This window comes from Pongo abelii, chromosome 19 (genome assembly GCF_028885655.2).
Source record: "Pongo abelii isolate AG06213 chromosome 19, NHGRI_mPonAbe1-v2.0_pri, whole genome shotgun sequence".
NCBI classification, from domain to species: Eukaryota; Metazoa; Chordata; class Mammalia; order Primates; family Hominidae; genus Pongo; species Pongo abelii.
Genome location: NC_072004.2, coordinates 66,327,982 through 66,343,126, shown reverse-complemented (window position 1 = coordinate 66,343,126; position 15,145 = coordinate 66,327,982). Strand labels below are relative to the sequence as shown.

Genomic DNA, 15,145 nt, shown 5'->3' with positions numbered 1-15,145 from the left:
GATTATTCCCATTTTCCCCAAAAGCCTAAGAGCTCTTACAGGTGCAGCATTATAAAGGCTGTGAAAGGATAAGAATAGTGTCTTTGTATATTTTCTTTGTTCCCTTCAAGGGAACAGTATGCACACTATGTTGTGGGTACTCCCTGAGATGAACCAAAGCTTCCCCAAAACTGTCAAGAGATCCAACCAGTGCAAAGAACACCCACAATGTCAAACTGTCTTCCCTTGGTCACCTGCTTTTCCTTTCTGAAATCCATTGTCCTTAGGGAGCTTTTTCAGACTCATACAAGAATGGATAATTTCCCCAGTGACTCCCTCACCCTACCTATAGGACAAACCACCCTCTTCATTCTAGACAGCCTTTTCATGGGTCTGTTGTTTATATGTCCATGTAAAGTATGCAAGCATGGTGTCCAGAGGACAGGAACTCTGTGTACAGCCATAACACCACCCAGATGTGGGAACTGAGGCTCCTTCTCTTGAAGACAAAGATGAAATGATCAGTGTAATACCCTTAATCTCTACCCCACTCCTCCTTCCCCAAATATTTAACAGAACTTCAAGCTGCTGGGAATATTTATTTATTTATTTGGTCTATTAACACCAAGATCTGCAAAAAACAACCTCTAAACACAAGATAAGAAAACTCGAACATTAACATTCTTCAATTTTGTGTAAGCTATGCAGTACGGAAAATATACAAACTTCAAACAGCTGCAAAAATAGTGTCTTTGGGAGAAAATAGAGTCTCTACATCGATACAAGAAAAATAGGCATTTTTCTAATCCAATCCCAGCCCTGGGGCGGGCGGAGAGTATAGAGTCGCCATTTGCCACCTGGAGGAATGCCAGCTCTCCTCCCCACTACCCACCTGGGGCTGGGTGGGCTGGGCTGCTACTTAAGACAATCTTTAGTCAGGGTGAAAGCGAGATGAAAATGCCACTTGGGAAAACACTTGTTTCCTCCCTCTGCCAGCAGCTGAACTGGTCAAGTGTTATGGCCTGTTAGGGCTGCTTTGGTCAGCTCCTCCAATGAGAGGGAGGCGTGGGGATAGGGCTGAGAGGATGGGGGATCTATCTTATGGTCTCCTGGAGGAGAGGGAAGGAAATCTGTGGCGTCTTCTCTCCTTCGTTCATGGCCAGCTTGCTCTGTGACAAAAATAAGGGCCTCCTATACAGTCATTTGGACTGACACCCAGGGGTGGGGGACTCAAGACCTTCTGGGTGTTTTCCACCAAGTGAGGGATGTGGCAGGTACACAGGTGTGAGTTGTGAGCTGCCCAGCTACTAGTGGAGAAGGCAGGTCCCATCATGTTCAGAGGGGCCGGTGCCCATCAAAAAGAGGACCCAGGGCTTTGACACAGTAAGTGAAAGAAAGTGCTCGAAGGCCGAGAGGGAAGGGCCCCTCCATACCCCATCTCAGGGGACCTGGGGAGGGACCTGCCACCAAGGCACTGGTCTCTATGGTAAAGTGGGGCAGGGGTGGGACCCTCAGACCATCAAGGAGCTCTGGAAAAGCACAGGCTCTTCTGATGGTGGGGTGCGCTGCCATGGCTCGAACGGCAGTGGGGAGGCCTTGGAGGCCTCTGGATCCTTCCGAGGTGGTGGCCTGGGGCTGGCCGGGGGAAGGGGAGACCCCGGGTTTGAGGGGCAGTTACGGAAGATGAAGCCCATGCCGGGGAAGAGGGGCTTCATCAGGTTGACGGGGCAGAAGGCTGAGCCGGTCGGGTTGAAATGGACTTTGTTCTTATCAGGACAGGAAGTCAGGAAGGCCAGGTCAGGACCTGGGGACCTGGAGGATGAAGAGACACACACAAGACACATGTACACACAGAGAGAAACAGACAGCGAGAGAGGGTGAGATATCACAGCATCAGGGCAGCAGGGGAGCTGGGTCTCTGTTCAAACAGAATCGAAACTTGACCGAAAACCAAACCCCTCAGCTCTCTATTTTTAAAAAAATATGGCTAAACAACAGGAAATGCACTTTAGCTAAAAAGAGGAGGGATTGAAGGTAGACAGGAAGGAGAACTTCCTGACAATGTGATTCAAGAAGTGGAGACCAAGAAATCTTTTCATTCGAAAGATTTCATCAGTGGCCGGGCACGGTGGCTCACGCCTATAATCCCAGCACTTTGGGAGGCCAAGGTGGACGGATCACTTGAGGTCAGGAGTTCGAGACCAGCCTGGCTGACATGGTGAAACCCTGTCTCTACTAAAAATACAAAAAATTAGCTGAGCGTGGCAGCACACTCCTGTAATCCTAGCTATTCAGAAGGCTGAGGCAGGAGAATCGCTTGAACCCGGGAGGCGGAGATTGCAGTAAGCCAAGATCGTGTCATTGCACTCCAGCCTGGGCAACAGAGCAAGACTCCATCTCAAAAAAAAAGGAAAGAAAAGAAAAGAAATATTTCCTTAGTGAATGGTGTTTTGGGGACAGACCACATGCCTGAAAGCAGAGATCAAAGCCAAGTGACTAAAGTGGGGTTTCTCAGCCTTGGCACCACTGACATTTTGGGCTGGATGATTCTTTGTTACAGCGGTGGGGATGGAGGCATTGTCCTGTGCATTGTAAGATGCTTAACAGTGTCCCTGGCCTCTACTTACTAGATCCCAGTAGTACCACGACTCCTCCCCTCTAGCTGTGACAACTAAAAGTGTCTCTTGATATTGCCAAATGTTCCCTAGTTGAAATCTACTGGCCTAAAGAATCTAATTGTTGGGCACATTTGAAAGGTATGGGGTTCTTTGTTGTTGTTGTTTTGTTTTTGAGACAGAGTCTCACTCTGTGGCCCAGGCTGGAGTGCAGTGTGGCAGGATCATGGCTTACTGCAGCCTCGACCTCCCCGGTCCAAGCAATCCTCTCACCTCATCCTCCTGAATAGCTGGGACTACAGGCATGAACCACCATGCCCAGCTAATTGCTTTATTTTTATTTTGTAGAGAAGGGGTCTCTGTATGCTGCCCAGGCTGGCCTCCAGAAAGGTGTGATTTTCAAAACTTTGAGAGGAAAGGATGGCAACTACTGTGAGAAAGGCAGCTAGACCTTATCAGAAGATCTGGGTTCTAACTCACCATGTGGTCCTTGTCATATCTGTCTCACCCTCCTTTTTAATTTTAATTTTTTAATTTTTTTTAGAGACAGGGTCTTGCTCTCTCACCCAAGCTGGAATACAGTGGTGTGATCATAGCTCACTGCAGCCTCAAACTCCTAGATGCAAGTAATCCTCCTGCTCAGCTTCCCAAGGAGCTGGGATTACAGACGCCTGCCACCATTCTAGGCTAACTTTTTGTTTTGTTTTGTTTTTGGTAGAGATGGGAGTCTCACTATGTTGACCAGGCTGGTCTTGAACTCCTGTGCTCAAGTGATCCTCCTGCCTTGGCCTCCCAGAGCACTGGGATGACAGGCATGAGCCACCGCACCCAGCCTGTCTCACCTTTATAATGTGAGAGGAATCATCCCTCCTCTTTTGATTGTTTAGGAAGATGGAATGATAAAAGGTCAGGTCAGAGAGTTCCTGAGTAAGGGATAGCCCTGATTCTTTACTGTCTGTTCAAGCCTAGAGGGTGAAACAGCCCTAAGAAGCTGATGGTTTGAAAAATCCCAGGTGAGAAGACAAAGGTATGGGAAGATGGTGAAGCTCTGCCACCAATGGTTCTCACCAATCACCTTTTTCTTTTTTACTTTTTATTGAAGTATAATATATACACTCAGAGAAAAATGCACTCAGTATACAGACTGATAAATTGGTTACCGTCTTTTTTTTTGGACAGGGTCTCACTCTTGTCCATGCTGGAATGCAGTGGTGCAATCTTGGCTCACTGCAACCTCCGCCTCCTGGGCTCAAGCGATTCTCCCACCTAAGCCTCCTGAGTAGCTAGGATTACAGGCACCCACCACCATACCTGGATAATATTTTAAAATTTTTTGTAGAGAGGGTGTCTCCCTATGTTGCCCAGACTGGTCTTGAACTCCTGGACTCAAGCAATCCTCCCTTGGCTTCCCAAAGTGCTGGAATTATAGGCATGAGCCACTGCACCCAGCCAATTACCATCTTAATTCCGGAATTCCAATAATTCTAGAGCCCAGGAAGAGCAAGGTGTGAAGAGAAGAGCAGAGACCTGGCACAGAGTCAGGAGAGGTGGAGGGTAAAGGCCCATGTGCTGGGTGTGTTTGGGAAGGCCTGGCGTCCTAGAGACTCCACAGTGGCAAGGGCTTCCCTGACAGAGAAGGGTTCAAAAGAGTCCCAATTTATGGAGGGATGGGGAATGGGCAAGAGAGAGAACATTCTAGGTGTGTGCATGTACATGTTGGGAAGGTGACCAAGGGGAGACCCAGCAACACTCAGAGAACATGATGGCAACCAGCATGACCCTGAATACCTTGACTCCTTGCCTGGAAAATCCAGATGATCTTGGAGGGGACAACAGCTAAGAAGGGGGAAATGTGGCAAAAGAATGGCTTAAACACACAAACTTCCCAATAGGAAAGTTGATTAAATAAAGAAACCTCAGTGAACTACAGAATTTCAATATCCCAGCATATCTTAGAAAATCACTGATGGATCACCACCACTCTTATTATTATTATTTTTTTTTGGAGACAGAGTCTCAGTCTGTTGCCCTGACTGAAGTGTAGCAGTGTGATCTCAGCTCACTGCAATCTCCACCTCCTGGGTTCAAGCAATTCTCATGCCTCAGCCTCCTGAGGAGCTGGGATTACAGGCATGCACTAACACACCTGGCTAATTTTTGTATTTTTATTAGAGGCTGGGTTTTGCTATGTTGCCCAGGCTGGTCTCGAACTCCTGGCCTCAAGTGATCTGCCCACCTCAGTCTCCCAAAGTGCTGGGATTACAGGCGTGAGCCACTGCACCCAGCTGATCACCACTTCTTTTTTTTTTTTTTTTGAGATGGAGACTCACTCTGTTGCCCAGGCTGGAGTGCGGTGGCGCGATCTCGGCTCACTGCAAACTCTGCCTCCCAGGTTCAAGCGATTCTCCTGCCTCAGCCTCCCAAGTAGCTGGGATTACAGGTGCCTACCACCACACCTGGCTAATTTTGTATTATTAGTAGAGACAGGGTCTTGCCATGTTGGACCAGGCTGGTCTCAAACTCCTGACCTCAGGTGATATACGCCTACCTCAGCCTCCCAAAGTGCTGGGATTAGAGGCATGAGCCACCGCACCCAGCCCACCACCTCTCTTAAAGGGTTAATGCAGGGGCAGGAAGCTAAATGAGCTGACTTTAAGGCCTCTTCTGGCATTGAGTCTATGAAAAAATCAAGATGAGCTACATCTTAATTTCCACCCACATTTCCAGGTTGTAATTACTCCACCATAATGTGGATTGAGGGAGGGTACAAGAGCCTAGAGTCGGCTGAAGCTAAGAGATCTGGCCTCTTCCCTCCACAGCTTCTCAGAGAGCCTAGGAGTCTTGAAGGGATACCAGGCAACAATAATAACAGTAACAAAACCTCTAGTGGCAATGGTTTTCTCTGTAACTCCTACTGTGGCTTCTGTATGTACCTTCGGCTGCCACCATGGGTTATTGCTCCCTTATTTGAGATACAAATGGTGCTCTCAATGACCCAAATCCAGTCCCAGCTACATCTTCACTCACACACCATGACTAAACTTCCTGACTGCCACTGAAACCCCAACTTGGTGTGAATCTGCCCTGGTGAGTATTAAGCTGGCAGCAGGAAATGAAATGAGCTCTTTGGTGCCTGCTAACGGAGACAGGGGCATTTGGAAAGGTTGGCTCTCAATTCTCTTGGCTAATGGGAGGGAAGTGTAAAGAAATCAACAGAAGAATGGCTTCTGAACGATCCAATCTGGTTTGGAAATGTTCCATAGTCCTTACTTGCAAGGACTGGAAATTTCTGTCTGGGAGTTCATGACACTTGAACCACTACAGCCACAGGGTGAAGACTTGACTCCGAAGCTCACACTGTGAAGCTGTTGAGGCCCCCATTCTACTCCCGTGGGGCGGAAACACTTCTGATCTCTGACTGAGGAGAAATACTAGTATGTTCTCCCCACACCCCCCATCTCTCTCTCTCTCTCTCTCTCTCTCTCTGATTATGGTCTAGCGAATTCTCACACCTTCCTCGGAGATGGAAAAAAATAGAAGAAACAAAGGGCTTAGGTTTCAGATATATTTTCTTTCCAGCTCCTGCTGCGCTTGTGGCTGGCATGTGGGCAGAGAGCAGGTTTCTATGGAGATAATGATAAGCAAAGATTTAAGTGCTCAGAGTAGGTAATGTCAACACGTTTGATCATGGAAAGCTGGCAATACTTATCATCTAAAGTTGACAACACCTCTATGACAAGAGAGAGTCCGAGACTGAAGAAGGTGGGAGAATGTAGGCCCACCCTCCCCTCCCACACCCTGTCCATTTGGTGTACTCACGTGGCTTCTTCAAACACACGCACTTTCTCACAGCCTTCTGGGGGCTCCCGTTTGAAGACGTAGCTATGATTAGGCCGAGGGGAGGCAGCAAAGGCAAGGACTGGAGATGGGCTGCCATCTTCAAGAAAGGCTGGGTGGCCTGGAGAGGAGGCTGTGAACAGAGCAAGGCTGAGTCTAGTGGAGATGAAGGGAAGGCCTCCACTTTTCTGGGTCCAGGACTGAGGTGTAAAGTGGCAAGGCTGGGGACACATGGTAAGGAAGAGGGTAGTGGGTGTGCTTATCCAGTGTGATTATACTCTACCTTAAAAACCTTTGAGGCAGCTTACAAAAATACACAGTGTATAACAGAACAGAAAAACGGAGTTGAATGGATGGAAAGTTAAGATCTCATACCAATTCTATATTCCCAGGAGGTAGACTGGGCCCGGAACCCCAAATCTCAGACTTGAAGGAATCCTAACTGCGTCTCTCTCTGCCTTCTTCCAAGACTGTAACACCCTCCCTGCCAACATACCATAGCTTCTTCCTGTCCACAGTCTTGAAAATCTATCCTTTCTTCCAAGAAGAACTCTTCTCCGACTCAGAGAAGCAATCTTTACTCAACCCCACTTGTAGGATAAAATTCCTCTCCCTTTCCACACAGTGAATGTACTTTGCCTAGGTTGCAAATATTGACTTTATCTGTATTTATCTCACATTTATTCCTCCTTACTCTATGCTCTGTTTACCCATGCGTATTGTTAGATCATGCCCTTGACCAGCCTACCTCATGGGCTTGCTGTGACAATCAAATCAGACAACATAGGCACAATGCTTTATAATGTAAGGATCATTATTAGGAGGTAGGAATTTTATCTCATTTTCTCAGAGAAGTAGCTAGGGCATTGTAGAAAGTAGAGATTTGGAGTAAAAAAAAAATGGGTTTTGGTCTGGGTCAAACTATGCAACCCTGGGCAAGCAACCACATTCTCTTACTTTGTATCACTCACAACCACTTTGAAACCATTGTTGGGAATGAGTACAGTGGACACCTGAATGAAGACTCGCTGCTTTCCCCTACAGCTTGCTGAACCTCAGCCCAAAAATGGGGATGGCAGGGATTGCTTCTTTGGATCCCAGTGAGGATTAAATAGAAGTATAAATGCAGTGACTTCATAAATTATCAATCAGAACAGGATGTATGGGACCATTATTATCGTTGGTATAATGTGCAGAAGAAAGATGACTCATAAAGATATTCTAGTGGGGTACTGAGAATGCTGGGCCTGAATTGACTAGAGGTGGAAAAGGGAGTGGAGCCACTCGTGTGCCGCAGAGTCAGCCCTGCTGCCTCAGCCTTCGCAGCTTACCTTTGTCGTTGGGGGTGGATGCCAGCTCCTCGGCGGCACCCCGATGTTCCTCATGACTGGCCAGGCCACAAGGCTGGGGAGATGCCAAGGACATGGAAGGAGAGCTGGCAAGGTTGCCAGGCTCCAGGAGGAGGAGGGGATGATCACAGCTGCCACTCTGGGGAGGAGCTGGGGCCCGATGCCCATCAGGGATATCAAGGATCTAACAGGGAAGGACGGTGAAGACTGTCAGCCCTGAGTATTTCAGGCCTGCAGCAGCACAGTGACCCCGAGGGCATTTCCCTTGCTGTTGTCATTCTCTATCCATGACACACAACCACGGAACACCATTTCCTCCAGCCATTTATTTCCCTGGCCACCCCTTAATCTAGAAGAAACTCCCTCCTGTTTCTTCCATAGCACTTTGCTCTTATCCCTAATAGCACTCACAGTCCAATGTATAATTACATATTCACCTGTAGGGCTTGATCAGTGTGTTGTCCCCATAAGACTATAAGCCTCATGAGGGCAGGGACCTTCTGTGCCCTGGGCTCTAGGAACACAAAGATGATAATGTATGCTGGAGGGCACAATAGCGGCAAACCACCAGGAGCCTGTAAGTGCTGTAACCATTGCAGAACAAGTATGCTGATGATTAGCATGTGTTACATACCTCCTCACCCCCTTTTAAAAACACTCAATGGTACTTGAACCTGTAGCTCACCAAATTATGTGCATGTGTTTGGGTATATGTAAAATCCTGCATAAATGCAAATTCAAAACCAACTAGTAGGTAAATCATAAACTGAGAAGTGTGCCCATTAGAATCATATTAATATTGGCCAACTGGCATTCCCCAATTAAACTGTGTCAAATATAAAATTGTGCCTGAGGCCAGCTGGGCGCAGTGGCTCACTCCTGTAATCCCAGCACTTTGGGAGGCTGAGGCGGGCGGATCACGAGGTCGGGATATAGAGACCATTCTGGCTAACAAAGTGAAACCCCGTCTCTACTCAAAGATACAAAAAAAATTAGCCAGGCATTGTGGCGGGCACCTGTAGTCAGTCCCAGCTACTCGGGAGGCTGGGGCAGGAGAATGGCGTGAACCCAGGAGGCAGAGCTTGCAGTAAGCCCAGATCGCGCCACTGCACTCCAGCCTGGGTGACAGAGTGAGACTCTGTCTCAAAAAAAAAAAAGAAAAAGAAAAGAAAAAAAAATGTGCCTGAGACTAGCACGGTGGCTCATGCCTGTAATCCCAGCACTTTGGGAGGCCGAGGCGGGTGGATCATGAGGTCAGGAGATCGAGGCCATCCTGGCCAACATGGTGAAACCCCCTACTAAAATACAAAAAATTACCCGGGCGTGGTGGTGCATGCCTGTAGTCCCAGCTACTAGGGAGGCTGAGGCGGGGGAATTGCTTGAACCCGGGAGGCGGAGATTGCAGTAAGCCAAGATGGCGCCACTGCACTCCAGCCTGGCGACCAGAGCGAGGCTCTATCTCCAAAAAAAAAAAAAAAACAAAAAACAAAAGGCCGGTGGCTCACGCCTGTAATCCCAGCACTTTGGGAGGCCGAGGCGGGTGGATCATGAGGTCAGGAGTTCAAGACCAGCCTGGCAAAGATGGTGAAACCCCATCTCTATTAAAAATACAAAAATTAGCCAGGCGTGGTGGCGAGCGCCTGTAATCCCAGCTACTGGGGAGGCTGAGGCAGAGAACTGCTTGAACCCGGGAGGCGGAGGTTGCAGTGAGCTGAGATCGCGCCACTGCACCCCAGCCTGGGCAACAAGAGTGAAACTCCATCTCAAAAAAAAAAAAAAAAGTGCCTGAGACTTCAGCAAAGGTAGCACATATTCTGCCTGGGAGTGGAGTCGGGGAGAAGGCTGCATAGGAGCAGCTTGGCATGAAGGAGGCATGCGTATTACCAGGTAGAGATGGAGAAGGGGCAGGGAGCAGCAGGCACTGAGGTGCCCGGTGCCGAGCACACAGGGAACAGTGACAACCGGCAGTTTGGCTGAAGATGACCCCTGTCTGTTCCTCCCAGTGGGGGGGCCTCCTCTCTGCCAATCCTTGCCCCCTGTCTTTGTACTCACCACCACAAAGCCTGCCCTAGTGACATGGGTTAAGGCCATTTGAGACTAATAAACTCTATTTGCATTCCTTTTGCAGGCTGGTGTTTGTATGCTGCTGTTTGTGTAGCCATAGCCTGTGAGGACCCAGAGAGCAGGACTCCCAGTTCCCCTCGCCCAGGCCAAGTGAGGCACGGACTGTGGTTGCACTCAGGGTGCAGCCGCCACTCACCCTCAGCAGCTCCTCTTCTCCCTGCTCCTTCACAAACACCTCCTCCAGCTCTTGGTTGAGCCCTTCCAGGCTCCTGTGCAGGCAGGGGCTGAGTCGCAAGACAGGGGACCCTGAGGGGAAGCTGGGAGGGGACGCCTGAGGAAGAGGCAAATGACAAAATCACACACAGCCCCACCAGGCCTAGACAGTCATTCATTCTGACCAGTGGTAATGGTCATGTCCACACAGCAGAACTGAGTGAATGAAGGGTGATTTGGGGACAGTTACAGATTGCAATAGGTCCACTCAGGGCAGTTTTCTCCAAAAGTTTGAGCTTTGCAGAGTCTACTGTGTGCTGTAGAGTCATTGCCTCAATTATATGGGGATAGGGGTAGAAGAGAGGGAGATTCAGAACTGCAAGAAGCCCTTCCAATATCACACAGCAAGACCAAGTTTGGACTAAAACTTCACAAAGCATGCAGTGTGGTAGGGGGCTCGGCAGCTCCAAGACCCAGGAAACCTCTGCCCATGTAGGGAGGCCTGCATGGAGGAGAACAAAGGGGAGAGGGCTGGGGGAGAAAACATACCCTCAGTGCTCCCCGCACTGCATGGTCCCCTGGGAGTGGGGAACCTCGCTCCTTCTCTTTCCCACTGCGGCTCAGCTTCGTCCTCTGCAGTTGTTGCTTCAACTTGGAAATCTAGCAGCCCAGAGAGAGGAAGACAGAGGCAGATTAAGGAAAGCCAAAGTGCACTGGGTCCCTCTTCCAAGGAGTGGCTCCTGCCAGAGGCCCATGAAGATATATACAAGGAGGATGGAAGTTAATCTTCCATCTCAAAATAGCTCAATGGTGTTGAAACTGTGATGATCTGTTCCTCAGACGAGTTGGATACCTCACTTAACTAGATGGATTGGATTCCAAAAAATTAAAAACATACAACATGGAAACCATCATTTTGTCTTTTACAGATTCCAAAGGCATGGACTACCCCTCTTTTTTTGTTTGTTTTTTTTGAGACTGAGTCTCGCTCTGTCACCCAGGCTGGAGTGCAATGGCGCGGTCTCGGCTCACTGCAACCTCCACCAGGTTCAAGCAATTCTCTGCCTCAGCCTCCTGAGTAGCTGCGATTACAGGCTCCCACCACCACCCCCAGCTAATTTTTGTATTTTTAATAGAGATGGGGTTTCACCATCTTGGCCAGGCTGGTCTTGAACTCCTTACCTCGTGATCCACCCGCCTCAGCCTCCCAAAGTCCTGGGATTACAGGCATGAGGCACTGCGCCCAGCCCTACCCCTCTATAAATAGCAATGGAAGATGATGTTTCTGAATGCTAAGGACATTCAGAGTACATTCACAACGATCTCAAAGGCCCTGAGACCAGGAAGGATGGGGATATTCTCCCTTGTTTAAAGTAGACTACACTAGGAACAGGGATAGACACTCAAGAAGGGAATATTGGATTTCGTCTTGACTTTCATATCCTGAGATTATTACAGATTATCATCAACTATTTTGAATATTATCCCATCACATGTGCAATTCTGGACCTTCTTGCCCTCAACTGGAAAATGCTCAGGGGATGAAGAGCTATTTAAATATAAGCCTAAATGAAATGGAATTCAGAGAGTAGATCTGCTGCCCACAGCCATAAAATTTATGACTAGAGCCAAGAAGAAAGAGCTTTCCGATGTGCTATTGTGGGTCACTCATACCACATCTCCCCATTCTTAGTGTGAATAACTTGTTTACTCTGACCATTGAAAAGTTTAAATATTTTTTATTTCCCCCTTGTCTTAAGCTCTCAACATATTCACTTCATATTTTCTCATTGTTCTCAGCAATAGAGGGCAGAAGCAACTTCCTCTTGTAAAGGGGTGCAGGGTGAGTCCTATCGAGTTGACCCTCTCAGAAGCTGCCACACAGCATGTCAGGAGGAGCTGATGGGGAGCCCTGGAATATTCCAACCTACGGCTTTCTCCCCTTAACCTCAATGACTTGAGCACTTCTGAGGGAGAGGGAGGGCCAGGAAAAAGTGTTTGGGAACATTTCGTTATTTTTCTCTTCTTTTGAAAATAAGGCTAGGGCTGGGCGTGGTGGCTCACGCCTGTAATCCCAGCACTTTGGGATGCTGAAGCTTGCAGATCACCTGAGGTCAGGAGTTCAGGACCACCCTGGCCAACATGGTGAAACCCATCTCTACTAAAAAAAAAAAAAAAAAAAACAAAAATTAGGTGGGTGTGGTGGTGGGTGCCTGTAATATAAGCTACTTAGGAGGCTGAGGCAGGAGAATTGCTTGAACCCAGGAGGCGGAAGTTGCAGTGAGCCGAGATCATGCCACTGTACTCCAGCCCGGCCAGTAGAATGAGACTCTGTTTCCAAAAACAAAAAAACAAACAAACAAAAACCTAGATGAGTAGTTAAGAAGGAAATGAGGCTGGGAGCTCCTAATTCCCAGGAACTCCCTCCCTGTCTTCCTCCAGTCTCTGAGCTGCTTATCTGGATCCAACCCCAAAGAACAATGGTGGCTCCAGCCCTGTGCTTGCTGCTGAAAGGCACTAGCAGCCTCTGGCCAAGCCCCTGCCTAGCAGGAGGGTCTGGGCTCCTAAGACCTGGCCACTTGGAGAGTGGGAGTCAGCTAGGAAGGAGCCATCTCATCAGGAAAAGGCCAGGTCAAGATAGGAGAGGTGAGCAGTGTGACTCCTCCGTGGAGCAGATGCATTGCATGGTACTAGGGGATCGAGAAGAAGCCGCTACCCTAGGCAGGGAGTCAAAGTGGGTAGCTACCTCTTTTCGGTGGTCTGTGCTGCCCCAGGATGCTGAGCGCTTGTGTGCACAGAAGCTGGCACGCTCACCTTCTAGCTCTTGCCAGGACAGGGGTGTCTGCAGGGAGAGAAACACAGTGAGACAGAGCAGCTTCTTTGGCAGGCACTGGGGAACAGGCACACTGTTTTCTGGGTAGAGGTGATGGCTCTTTGAGCCCTTCTCTCTGCTCATCAACCTCTGAACACTCCTAGTCGGTGTTCTTCTTCAGGCTTCTCCACCTGCACTCCTTCCTTCCCAGTTAATGTCCTCCAGCAAACGTTCCCTGATGACCCAACAGGGCCAACCTCCTCTTTACTCTTTTCTGAGTGCTATACATGTATGATATCCCAGTTATTCCAGCTGATCCTCAGTGGTGAGGACAAGTATTGCCACTCCTATCCCAACCAGCTCCAAGAGAATATAGGCTCAGGCTCAGGGAATCACTGGCACTCTATTCTCTCGCCCTCTACATGTCTAGCACAGGCCCAGGCTCCTGGGAGCCTAATAAAAACAAGTTAATATATAGGAGTGCATTAAGGGATTATTAACCGGTAAAACAGGAAAAAGGTCAACATAGTCCCCTGACCAAAGCAGGGGACTCCTGTATGGTGCAGTGCTTCATTTTTCCCTGCACATGGAATAAAGTGTTGCTCCCCTGACCACCGCCCCCGCTGCAAATAAGCAGGAAGGAGACATTTTCAGAAAGGAGAGAGCCACAGTTCTGAATCCAGCCCTGATTCCTGATTCCTCTTGGCCTTATCACTCTTTTTCCTCCCGGGCCTGCCCAGCCCTCATAAAAACAGGGCCCTCAGTCTGCATCTCCTCTCCCTTGCTGCACCAAAGACAGAGTGTCCAAGATGGAGAAAGGGAGAGCTGCAGGACTACTTCCTGAGCCCCGACCCAAGGGAGGAAGCTGTTGGCTCTAAGCATGAAGCCAAAGAGGCCCAGATCCCTCCCCACCACCAGTATCCCTACTTCCATTCCAAGGGAGGGGCCCAAGGGGGAACGCTCCAGTGGAACCAGTTTCTCTCTAACTTCTGTGCACAAGCACAGGCTGCCAAAAACATGAGGGCCTGGGAACTGTCTCCTCCAAGAGATCTGCTGACCTCCCCCGAGAGGTTGTTGCAAACAGAAAAGGGGGAGGACGGGGAAAAAAACCCAACTACTCGCCACCCAACAGCTGCTAAGAGGAGCTCGGCGGGGGAGTCTGAGCAAGCTTGTGAGAGCAGACGGCCGGCCGTATGTGACAGCTGCAGTGGAGAGGGGCCACTGGGGATTGGGGCTCCCTGGCTCTTCCTTCTCCCAGCTGCTCATGGATCAGCACCTTTACTGGGCCATGCAACATAGCCAGGGTGAGACAACTGCCCTAATTTTCTTGTTCTGATGAGCATCACGAGTAAATAGGTAACAGAGGAATCTACAAATGCTAAATAAAGCATCCAGAGATCCATTTCCCCACAATTCCCTTCTTTAGGAAAAGGGCAGACAGCACATCCTTCAGGCCCAAATCTTCAGCATAAACCCTAAAGCCATATACTGGCTCTGTCAGTATATGGAAAGCTACTTCCAAATGCCCATGTCTCTCTAAACCAGGGTGCTACCAGACAAAGCCTCAGAAAAGGCTGTTGCATGCACTGAAAAGTGAGGAAGCCCATCTCTCCCAGCCACCTTGACCCAGCAGACACACAAAGGATCCTCTCCTCAAGGCTCCAGGACCAACTCTAAAGATGACTACCTCTGCTAATCAAAGCTGGGCCCCGCACCCCCCACGCAAACCTGTTGTCCCTGGAAGGTGGCAGAGGCTGTAGAGGGATGACAAAACTAAAGGGACCGTTCTGCCCATTTCCCTACCTCAGGGAAGATACTGTACTCACAGGTGGGTGGTAACACAGAGGAAAAAACAGCCACATTCAGGCTGCCACAGGTACTACTAATATCTCTTGCAAACTCTTCAAGTACCTTTCTTCTGGGATATGCGAGAGGGTGGAAAGAGAAATGCAGGCTAGCACAGGACTTAAAAAGGATGTGAGGCTGGGGGTGGTGGCTCATGCCTGTAATCCCAACACTTTGGGAGACTGAGGCGGGTGGATCACTTGAGGTCAAGAGTTCGAGACCAGCCTGGCAAACATGGTGAAACCCCGTCTCTACTAAAAATAGAAAAATTAACTGGGCACCTGTAATCCCAGCTATTCAGGTGGCTGAGGCACGAGAATTGCTTGAACTGAAGAGATAGAGGTTGCAGTGAGCTGAGATTGCACCACTGCACTCCAAGCCTGGGTGACAGAGCAAGACTGTCTCAAGAAAAAAAAAAAAAAAGAAAGAAA

At 49.0% G+C, this 15,145-nt stretch overlaps 1 protein-coding gene across 4 annotated transcripts in view; it reads right to left on the bottom strand.

The window, feature by feature from the left end:
- Positions 1-565: 565 nt before the first annotated feature.
- The window catches only part of FAM117A (family with sequence similarity 117 member A), a 53,831-nt gene continuing 39,251 nt past the window's right edge, over positions 566-15,145 (bottom strand). The window contains exons 3-9 of one of the 4 annotated variants that reach the window (XM_054546596.1): positions 12,804-12,899; positions 10,607-10,717; positions 10,041-10,175; positions 8,218-8,364; positions 7,763-7,964; positions 6,414-6,564; positions 566-1,791 (exon numbers count right to left, since the gene is read on the bottom strand). In XM_054546596.1, coding sequence (XP_054402571.1) covers positions 1,491-1,791; positions 6,414-6,564; positions 7,763-7,964; positions 8,218-8,364; positions 10,041-10,175; positions 10,607-10,717; positions 12,804-12,899 — 1,143 coding nt within the window. In that variant the 3' untranslated portion in view covers positions 566-1,490. The remainder of the gene's footprint in view (positions 1,792-6,413; positions 6,565-7,762; positions 7,965-8,217; positions 8,365-10,040; positions 10,176-10,606; positions 10,718-12,803; positions 12,900-15,145) is intronic. The other 3 variants (XM_024235543.2, XM_054546597.1, XM_054546598.1) reach the window with 3 other exon arrangements.